The sequence below is a fragment of the Ovis aries genome, chromosome 7, assembly GCF_016772045.2.
Source record: "Ovis aries strain OAR_USU_Benz2616 breed Rambouillet chromosome 7, ARS-UI_Ramb_v3.0, whole genome shotgun sequence".
Classification (NCBI taxonomy): domain Eukaryota; kingdom Metazoa; phylum Chordata; class Mammalia; order Artiodactyla; family Bovidae; genus Ovis; species Ovis aries.
The window spans coordinates 34281611-34292760 of NC_056060.1; the positions used below are offsets into that span (position 1 = coordinate 34281611).

At 53.0% G+C, this 11150-nt stretch overlaps 1 protein-coding gene across 1 annotated transcript; it reads left to right on the forward strand.

Annotated features, from left to right (window-relative positions):
• Positions 1 to 332: 332 nt before the first annotated feature.
• On the forward strand, positions 333 to 2566 carry CHST14 (carbohydrate sulfotransferase 14). The gene has a single exon (XM_027971685.2). It carries the CDS (start codon positions 631 to 633, stop codon positions 1759 to 1761), a length of 1131 nt encoding a protein of 376 aa, XP_027827486.1. The 5' UTR covers positions 333 to 630; the 3' UTR covers positions 1762 to 2566.
• Positions 2567 to 11150: the final 8584 nt, after the last annotated feature.

The window sequence follows — 11150 nt, forward strand, 5'->3', positions numbered from 1 at the left end:
GGGGAGCACACTGGGACCTCCAGAAATTTGGGAGAAGAGTGCAGCGGCCCCTTGCCTCCAGACCTGTTGGAGTAAGGGCTCTGCCAGGTCATAGGGTGCGGCGGCCAAGCATTGCGTGCAGGTTCTGTCCAGCTTCCTGGGCACGCGCTGCGCGGGAGAGGGAACCGCGGCCTCGGTGTTTTCTGCCTTTGGGGCCTCGGCAGCTCTTGTGCCCGAAGGCCAGAGGACCAGAGCGACCCTGCTCAGGCAGTCCTTTCCAGGGTAGGGGTCCGCACGCGCCCTTCCAGCCCGCTCACTCAGGGGGGCCCGCCCCTCTCCCCGCCCCTGGCCTGGGCCCGCCCCCGCGCCTGTGTCACCGCGGGGCCGGGGGAGGAGAGCGGCCGGGCGGGACATCCGGCCCAGGTCCCTCGCCGCGCCCGCGCGCTGCCCGCTGCCCGCCGACCGCTTCGGCGCCGCATCCCGGGAGTGGGCCACCCCGCGCGCGCCGGGGGCCTCCAGCCAGCGTAGCTCTCCCCGATCCCTTCCGGGCTCCGCGGGTCCAAGCCCCCGGGCCCGCCCCCAGCCCGAGCCCGCCTCCCAGACAGCCCTCGGATCAGCCTGGCCCACGCAGGCCCCCGCCCCGGGAGCACGATGTTCCCCCGCCCGCTGACCCCGCTGGCGGCCCCAAATGGCGCCGAGCCCCTGGGCCGGGCGCTGAGGCGGGCGCCCCTGGGCAGGGCCCGGGCTGGGCTGGGCGGGCCGCCCCTGCTGCTGCCGTCCATGCTGATGTTCGCGGTGATCGTGGCTTCCAGCGGGCTGCTGCTCATGATCGAGCGGGGCATCCTGGCCGAGATGAAGCCCCTTCCCCTGCACCCTCCCAACCGCGAGGACGCGGTCTGGCGCGGGACGATCCCCAGGCCTGGGAGGCTGTCCCTGGATGCGGGGGACTCGGACCTGCAGGTGAGGCAGGATGTCCGGAACCGGACCTTGCGGGCAGTGTGTGGACAACCGGGCATGCCCCGGGACCCCTGGGACTTGCCGGTGGGGCAGCGGCGCACCCTGCTGCGCCACATCCTAGTGAGTGACCGCTACCGCTTCCTCTACTGCTACGTGCCCAAGGTGGCCTGCTCCAACTGGAAGCGGGTTCTGAAGGTGCTGGCGGGCGTCCTGGACAACGTGGACGTCCGCCTCAAGATGGACCACCGCAGCGACCTGGTGTTCCTGGCCGACCTGCGGCCTGACGAGATTCGCTACCGCCTCCAGCACTACTTCAAGTTCCTGTTTGTGCGGGACCCCTTGGAGCGCCTTCTCTCTGCCTACCGCAACAAGTTTGGCGAGATCCGAGAGTACCAGCAGCGCTACGGAGTTGAGATCGTGAAGCGGTACAGGGCTGGAGCGGGGCCCAGCCCTGCGGGGGACGATGTCACCTTCCCCGAGTTCCTGAGATACCTGGCGGATGAGGACCCCGAGCGCATGAACGAGCATTGGATGCCCGTGTACCACCTGTGCCAGCCTTGTGCGGTGCGCTATGACTTTGTGGGCTCCTATGAGCGGCTGGAGGCAGATGCCAACCAGGTGCTGGAGTGGGTGCGGGCACCGCCCCATGTCCGATTCCCAGCTCGCCAGGCCTGGTACAGGCCAGCCAGCCCTGAAAGCCTGCACTACCACCTGTGCAGTGCCCCACGGGCCCTGCTGCAGGACGTCCTGCCCAAGTATATCCTGGACTTCTCCCTCTTCGCCTACCCATTGCCTAATGTCACCAGAGAGGCCTGTCACCAGTGACCATGGGTGTGGACCAGCAGTTGTTGGGGACTGGTTTTGACAATGCCAGCTTCTGTGTTGCCGTACAGTGAAACCCGGGCTCCAGCGTTTCTCTTTGTCTAAATGCCTAGCTGGAAAGGACTGCCCTTGGAAGTTCCTTGTCCAGGGCGGGTGCCCACAGTGGCTCAGACGACAAGGTTGGACAGGTGGCCTGGTGCTCTCCATAGGGGCGTTTCTTGGGAGCCAGTGTGGTCCTTCTTGCCCTGGCAGGGCAAGATACCAGTTTTTCTAGTGAGGCAATACATCTCTTCTCAAGACCGGCTCCATGGCCCTGCCTGCAGGGATTTTACTGTCCACTTGATCAACCTTAATTTAACCTGTAGCCAAGCCCAGAGGTGGTGCCAACCAGGAGCATGACCAGAGCTGGGGGCCATGTGGCTCTGATCTCCCATTCATCCACTTCATGTGCCTTAGGGCTGGAGTCAGTTGTGCCTTATAAATGACTTCTGTATCGTTCTGCTTCAGACTTACAATTTCCTATGCTTGCCAGGTTCTTTCCATTTTTTCCAAGGAAAGGAAAACTGAAAGGGCCCCTGCCTGATAGCTCCAGTACCTGGCCCTACAGCATCCAAAGACCCGTGTGCCCAGCCTCTTCTTGGGACTCTGGGCACTTTCTCCCATCCCCCAGGGTTGTGACTGTGGCTGATGTATGTGGCTGCCACTTTTCTGATGCATTTATTTAAAATTTGTACTTTTTTATAGAACCTTTGAGAAGGCTTTGTTTTCCTAATAGCTGAATTTTTTAATAAAGCCATTTTGTATACAAGGTCAGTATCTCTGATTCTCCCTCTGAGCTCCTGTGTGTCCACCTTGATGTCCCTCTCCCCAGAACAGGAGAGAGAACTTGCAGGTAGAGAAAGTTGTCACTTGCTAGGGCTAGTGCAGTGGGCCGTCATCATACCATGGAGCCTTTGAGAGCTTCCTATAGGCCATACCAATCACTGACTCAGTTTCTGGGGCGCCACCATTAAGAAAGGCCCCAGGCTTAGAGCACATCTACATGATTATTCCCTGAAGGTAAGTAAAGATATTTCTCCTCTTAGGCAGGAACACTTCTTGACCGAGGAGGCCCTCAGTTGAAAAGGGGGATCATTGCATGAGCTGGGGGAGGTTATTCCTGGCATTGAGAATTATAAGGAAGGCAAGGAAGAGAATTATAAGGAAGGTTGAGTGGAGGGGCCAGCTTTTGCTGACTTAGATTCAGAGGAGGTTGTGAGCAATGTGGGAGGAGTACTATCAGGGTAGTAGAGGACAGGCCTCAGTGTGATTCATTCAGCTTCTCTCCAGAGACCCCCAGACCTGAAGAACAGGCGGCAGGGCCTGCCAAGCCCCTGCGAGAGAGTCACGGCCAGAGCTGGCCCTAGTCCTAGTTCATAAGTCCCCCATGGGAACTGCTGTGCTTCAGGGACCTGGGGCTGTGGTGAGAGGTGATGCCTGAGGGAGGGAGGGAGGTGGGAAGGGCCTCCTTGCAGATGTCACTTTTACCTGGCCTTGCTACTGGCCTGACTGGAGAAGTAAACTAACCACATTTGGGGGAAGGGGCTTCTTTGGGCACTCATGTTTCTTTGCCATGACTCAGCAGGAGGCCTTAACTGATCCCCTGTGTGGGATCCTCAGCTCCTGGAGGTTCCACCTCAGATAGCTCCTACCATGCTCACCATATCTGCCCAGTTACTTGTCAGTCTCTCCCACGGAGAATGTGAATTGCATGAAGGTGAGACTGAATATTTCCTGGGTTCACATGACATTCCCAGGACCTAGCCCAAGGGACCAGCAGGAGGTAGATGGCCTTAGCAGAACCAAGGTGGTCATCTTGACGCAGGACAGAGAGTACTGTGCTTGCAGTCACCTAGATTGATTGATTGAGTCCCACCTCTGCTCCTCACCAGCTGCCCAACCATCTCTCTGACCGTCCATATGTTCCTCTGTATCATGGGAATAATAATGCTTATCTTACACGTAGATCGCTGTGAGGAGTAATGAAGACAAAATGAGTCAAAGGCCCAACCCAGCACCTGGTTTGATAGATGTTCTCTGAAATGCTAATTGAACACCTGATCCCTTGGAGGCCTATGGGGACAGGGAGAACCCAGGACACTGTGTCCACTCACTTCCTCTGCCAGCCGGTCAGATCTTCTCTGAGCTTCCGGCCCTTCAGGACCTCCCACCCCTACCCCCACCCTCATCCCCACTCTGTCCCCAGTGTCTTGCTCCTTGGCTGGGAACTGCAGCCCCAGATCCAAGGCAGCTCCTCAGTCTTCCTCCCAAGGCCCTGGCAGCATCGAGCCCAGCTGCTGTGTTTGCCTTGTCTCCTTTCAACCCCACAACAGCCGGGTGCTACAGGTTTTAGCCTGTTCTACAGATGCAGAACCTGGCACAGAGAGAGTTAAGTATCCTGGGTGACCTCCCAAACTGTAGGGGCATGGGTGTGCAGAGTGACAAAGGGAGAGATGGTAGAAGGTGAGGGTGTAGAGAGAAGAGGGGCTGGAAAGGTTAAGGAAGATGAAGGAGGGGTGGGGGTGGGGATGTGAGCGGCTCTAGGGGCATTCACACACATTCTACCTGCGCAGTTCTTTCATTCCTTCATTTGCAGAGAACCCAATTCAGCCCAGCTGACATTTGCCATTCCCTGCCCTGGAGGAGATGCTGTCCTTGATGTGGTTAGCTTATTGGCTACTATTGGCTAGACAGAGGAGGGTGCCAGGCCGCAGAGCATCCTGACAGCCAGAACCAGACACCTTGTAGTGTGGGAGGAGGGTTTGAGGTAAAAGAGGTCCTGCTTAGATAAACTGCCACTTTCTGTCCTTTTTCTGCCTAGAATCAGCCCGCGAGGAACTTCACTGGGGATCTACCTTTCCTTTCAGTAAAATGGACTTCCTCAAAGAAGCTGCCATGGTGGTGGCAGAGAGTTGTGTGGGTGCGGCCAGTCCTAGTGGGGCTTGCCTTATACTGGGTACCCAGGCCAGAGCTGGAGGTGTGTGGTGAGCTGTGAGTCATCAGGGTGGGGCCGAGGGCCTTCTCGGGTCTAGACACCTGGCCTCTGTCTACTCAGGATTCCCCCTTTCACTGGGTCCATCCTCATCCCCACATGGAACCAAGCCCTACGCCACTGCCTGGTGACTCTGAAGACAAGTGAGTGAAGTCGCTCAGTTGTGTCCGACTCTTTGTGACCCCATGGCCTGTAGCCTACCAGGCTCCTCCCTCCATGGGATTCTCCATGCAAGAGTACTGGAGTGGGTTGCCATTTCCTTCTCCAGGGGATCTTCCTGACCCAGGGATTGAACGCAGGTCTCCCACATTCCAGGCAGACACTTTAACCTCTGAGCCACCCTGAAGACAAAGCCCCCTTTAAAACTTACTGCATCCCTACCACTGAGTCCTCTTGGGCACCAGAGCATGATGTTGGCAGCTTAACTTCTCTCAGCTGAGGGTTATGAACAAAGGAAAGAGGGGGAACCCAAAGGGACCTGGCCTTCTGGGTCTGGGTCCTGGCTTCACCTCCAGGATTCAGTTCTGATCCATCTTTCAACCGTCTGAAGCTATTGCCTAGAAACCATGTCACCTTAAATTCTAAAGTCCTTTCCCCTCCGCTTCCCACCTCTGTCCCACCCACCACACAGACCCTCTGCAGGAAACTCCGAAGTCCAAGTGGAACCACTGACCCAGGGGATACAGAGCCCTCACCTTTCCCAGGGGCCAAAAGGAGAGCAAGCCTGCTGGCCCCCTCCCAGGGTGAATCCAGTGCTTTTATTTATTTATTGAGCCAGTCCCTGCCTGGCCTCAAACAAGAGAAAAGACATTCTTTCCCTTCTTAAAGGGAAATAAGAATTCACAATGGCTACTCTGAACTGAGAGTACCTGTGCCAGCCGCACAGTGGAGTACTTTAACTCATCATCCTTTCCCTTCTTAACAACCACCCAACAAGTAAATGTATTCCCATTTTATAGATCCAGAAAGTAGGACTAAACAACTTACCCAAAGAGGTGGTGGGGCTGAGATGAAAACCCAGCTCCATCAAGTGTTTGGACCTCCATAGGTGAACATGCATCACAAGTTACCCAGCTCATTGGATTTGCTGCAAAGCGTCCTGTTCATTTTCTCTAATTTTTGAGCCCTTTTCCTCCAAATCTCCTTCCAACATTCCCCAAGCAATTCTGTTTGCAGGCCTCTCCAGCTATTATAAAACTGTCCAGAATTGCCCACCCTGAGAATCTACTTTCCAGTAGATCCAGACTGAATATAGTAGATTTTCAGTTTGGGTCTTCTGAGAAGTAGATACCAAGACAGAATTAGATGTGCAAGAGATTAATAGGAGAAAACAGCTGTGAAGGGGGAAGGGAGCAGGAACAGGAGCAGAAATAGGCAGGCAGTGTCTCCTGACCCTTGAGAAAGGAGAGCAGGAAGGAAAAATGGGGTGGGAAGAGTCTCAGATTACAGTGCCCCTCTAAGAAAGCCTCAGCAAGGCTAGTGGGAAGTCCCAGGCCAAGACTGCTTTTTGGAAGAGTCCTCCACTGAACAGAAATGGGGGGACACGAACATCATAGCAGATTGAGGTGCAGCAGCTGGGACCTATCAGCCAATTCTCTTCTCACAGCAGGTTCTCTTGAAAGGAGATGTGAGCCAGGCACTTCCACGGCTGCCACACAGACCTGGTTACTCCAATCTGTGGGTACTGGTCTCCATAGGTTCTGTTGACATAACGACCTTTTTCACAAATAGAAAATGGCTGTTAGCCTAGCAAGAGCCTCCAGGTGTCGGGCATCTTGAAGTAAACTGTTCCCCATGGTCATTCCGTGGCTTTATAGCAGGACTACTGCCCCTGCTCTAACTCTGGGTGTTGGAAGACGTGTGCTATCACTGTTCCCAAGTGCCTGTACTGTAATTTTCATGATGTTTTCTCTGAAACTTACCCAACTCACTGCAGGCTTGGGTTATCTTTGTTTTGCATCTTCATCATTGATTGGGTGGATATTGATGATTATCTTTGCTTAGCTTTCATGTCTCATAGGCTCACCCTTTCAGCTGAGAGCAGAATCACCCAGAGATTGAGTCTGGGTGATGGAGCCCCAGATCTCCAGGGCATACAGTCTAGATTTTCTCCCAATAGGCTCATCCAGATGGACTTAAGCTGCAAGACAGCTTGAGAGGGAAGCAAATTCCCCTAAAGAGAACTTCTAGGGACCCGCATGCCCAGGAGTACCAGGTACTCTGTAGACTCCTCTACCGAGCTCTTTGTACTGCCTGGCCCCAGACCCCTCTGTAGAGGAGTCCCCATGGAGACAAAGAGAATCACAGTGTTAATCCTGATGGTGCCCTTGTGGGGAGATCAGGAGGACCAAATTTGGGCCTGGTCTTCTGCTCCTCAACCCTCCAGCAGGAAAACTTTGCCGGCCTCAGCCTTTGGGTAGGGCTTGGGAGACAGAAACACATGAGGGGCTTGAGGAACTTAGGGAGGAGGTGCCTGTTATGTTACTTCTTCCACTGGCCCTGCAGTGCCCGCCCCCAGATCTGCTGGGCCACCACCTCAGGGACGATTTGCAGATGGAGGGAGCCATCCATCTCACAGCAGCCTAGGAGCCGGGAAGTCATGAAGCCTCCACTGGACCGTTTCTCTGTCCTCAGCCCTGGAGAGCTGAGCTGCATCTGAGACCCCCACCAGAGCCCTAGCAGAGTCCCAGGAGTCCAAGCACCGTGGTCAGACGGACCATCAGGGCAGAGGAGTCCATGGGAACCGAGTTTCAGGCTGGCCCTGAGCACACTGCTGCTGAGGGCCTTGGGCTGCCTGGAGGAACACACTGGAAGCAGGCCCAAGAACGCTGGTTTGGCTAGTTGAGGGGAATGAGGCAAAGCTTTCTGAATGAGGAGTTAAGCCAAACTGGGAGTCAACTGATCCCTGGAAACGCAGACATGCCTCTATCACACACACACACCCACCCAGCCCACGTCCCCCCTCCTATCACCCACCTAGTGAGAAGCCGTAAGGAACCTCTTCCCCAGAAACTACTGGGAAAGCAGCAGTAGTAGGCTGGTTCTCTGAAGGTGGGGGTAACTCCTGCTGCCTGAGTGCAAGTGTTTGCAAGTGTCCAGTGATAAAAAGAGAGCTCTTCTGAGAGATGAAAGAGAAGGCTGGCCTAACTAAAGCAAGAAAGCCAGGAGGTTAAACCCAGCCCCTGTGCAACTTTTGGGGAGGAGTCTTTTGCTTTTGGGGACTGCCCTCAGCCCAAGCACACAGATAACAGAATAAATGGATGGAGGACAGTGGGACAATGGGCGCAGAGGAAGGATAGAACAAAGAAGAAGACTCAGAGTCAAAGCTCGGATACCTGGCCCTCCCTGAAGCTTTTCTCAACTACTGACTAGTTAGTCCCTTCCTCCTCTGAAGTCCCATGGTCCCTAGTACATACTTCTAGGAGAGCTTTCTACCCATGGTGTTACTTGTCTGCCCCTGCCCTATAGCCTGGGAGTTTCTCAAAGGCAAGAGTCAGACTTTGTTGCTCTTTGTATTTGTAGCACATAGTAGGTGCTCAATAAAGGCTGAATAAGTGGAAGGTCAGCAGAATAAATGGATAAGTACGTGAATAAATGGATGAATGGGTAGATGGATGGATGGATAGGTGTGTGTGTACATTCTGAATGGGAGGATGAATGGCTAAATGGATAAGTAATTGGGTGGATGGCGGGATGAATGGATGGATGGGTACGTGGATGGATGGATGGATAAACAGCATCAAGGAGAATAGAGGAACTTCTGTAGGAGGAGAAATCAAGAATCGCAATGAACATCTACCTGGTGGCTAGCATATTGCTTCTTAAAAGGAGAGAACTAGAAGGAAGGAGAGATATTGCACTAAGGAAGAGATGGCAGAGGTTTGTGAGATGGAGCAAGCAGTCCAGGATTCGGCCCTAGGTTTGCTGAGATGCAGGATGGAAAGTAGTGCTACCAGGATTGGCAGGCAAATAGATAAGAGACAGATGTCATGAAAAGTAAAACTGAGAGAAACCTGGGAGTTGAAGTGTGACCATGTGAACTCCCCAAAGGGAGAAACTTTCAACAGTCGAATGGCTTCCCTAAAGCAGAGGTGAAAGGAGGCCCTGTTCGTTTGTTCCTAATCCAGCCAAGCTTCCAGAAGAGGTAGGTAGGAGTCTCGAGGGGTTAATAGGGAGGGAGTACCTTGGAGTACCCCTGGAGGAGGAAATGGCAACCCACTCCAGGGTTCTTGCCTAGGGAATTGCATGGACAGAGGAGACTGGCAAGCTACAGTCCATGGGGCTGCAGAGAGTCAGACGTGACAGAGCATGCTCGTACACAGTTAGGGTACTGAGGACAGAGTGACCCGATTCCTGAATTCCAGCCCACACTCTACCACACACCTCTGATGATCTGGAGCAAGCCTTTCTCTAAGGCTCACTTTGCTCACTTGTCATCTTCTCTACTTTGTGGAGTTATGGGGACTTGCAGACCACACAAGGAAAGGAGTTTGACGCGGCATAAATCTGTACCAACAGAAGGCTGGAGAGTGGTCATCCATGGGGTGAGAGCTCAGGAGTCAGGCAGTCCTGGCTTCAGATGCTTGCCCTCTTGCTCAGACACTCACTAGCTAGGTCAATCAAACCAGCCTCTGAACCATTTCCCCCACAAGTGAAATGAGCAAAATGATATCTGTCCTGAAGGGTTGTTGTGAGGTTTCAAAATAAGTCACAGAACATGCCTGGCATTCAATAAATGAAAGCTAATATTACACTGTCATTATTCAGTCGTTCAGTCATGTCCGACTCTGCGACCCATGAACTGCCGCACACCAGGCTTCCTTGTCCTTCACCATCTCCTGGAGTTTTCTCAATGTCCACTGAGTCAGTGATGACATCCAACCATCTCATCCTCTGTCACCCCCTTCTGCTCCTGCCCTCAATCTTTCCCAGCACTGGGGTCTTTTCCAATGAGTAGGCTCTTTGCATCAGGTGGCCAAAATGTTGGAGCTTCAGCTTCAGCACCAGTCCTTTCAATGAATATTCAGGGTTATATAGAAGGGATTAATCAGGGCCGCTGTGTGCAATCACATGGCTGGTGCCTGGACGCAGGCTGGATCTCCCAGAGGAAGAGCACCTGTTTTTCACTCTCACAAAAGTATCATCCGCTCTGCATCTAGGGGGCCACAGCTGTCAAGCCTGGGATTAAGAGTGTTGTTTCCAGGTCTAATCTCTTATCCTGCCTAGAGGAGAAGTCTCAAGGCCAGGCTGTAAACACAGCCAATGGCCTGGGTTGGGCTGGCTGGGACGTCCTCCTCCCAGAGGTGAGAGAAGGAGCCCTTGCCTGTGTCGGGGACGCTGTCCTCACCCCTTGGGGGCCGGCACAGCGGGGAGGCCCCAGCGCTCCAAGTCCCGCCACCATCCAGCGCGAGAGCCTGTCATTCCATTTTCTATGGTCATTTTTTTGGTTTATGAAATCATTCCTTTGTAGGTGCAAAGGTCAGTCATAGTTTATTAATTACTTCCTTGTACCAGGCCCTGTGTGAAGAGATGTCTGTACACCTTTTCTCCTCTTATTTTGAAAATGTACAAACCTACATAAAAGTTGTCAAATTTATACAGTTAACACCCATAGACCTGGATTCATCAGTTCACATTTTGCCACATTTATTTTATCTCTCTGTGTATGTTTTCCTGAACCATTTCAGGATGGATTACAGACATCATAATGCTTCACTCTCAAAGTATTTCAGCATATATCTCCTGAGGAAAAGGACATTCAGCCAGGTAATCCCATACTACAATCAATGGGTCTAGGTCATTTTACATTTATACAACAGTATTAAGTCCGTATTCAAATTTTCCCATTAGACTGGATAACGTGTTTTGACTTTTTATTTCTTAAATCAAGGCTCACACCCTGTATTTAGTCATATCATGACTTCTTAGTATGCTTTCATCTAAAACAATCTCCCACTCCCCCACCCCACCCCCCGCCTTTTTGGTCTTTCATGCTGTTGACATTTTGAAGCATTCAAATCAGTTGTTTGCAGAAAGTCCCTCAATTTAGATTTTCGGATGGGCTCCTCCTGGTTAGATTCAGGTTGGCAGGTCTGGTGCTCCTGGTGACTCTCTGATGGGATTTACCTCTTTATGTTACAGAAATGGAGACTGAGGGTCAGAGAGGGCTGTCACACAGTTACTGAGAGGCTGACCCGGGGTTGATGCAGAGAGCTTGTTTCATAGTCTGCCTGTTCTCCACACTGATGGAAGCAGCTGGGAAGTCTTATCACTTGGATTCTTACAATGGATTTGTTTACTAGTCACTTTTAGCATCTTGACCATGATTGGAGAGCAGATTTTGATAGGATGTCAAAATAGT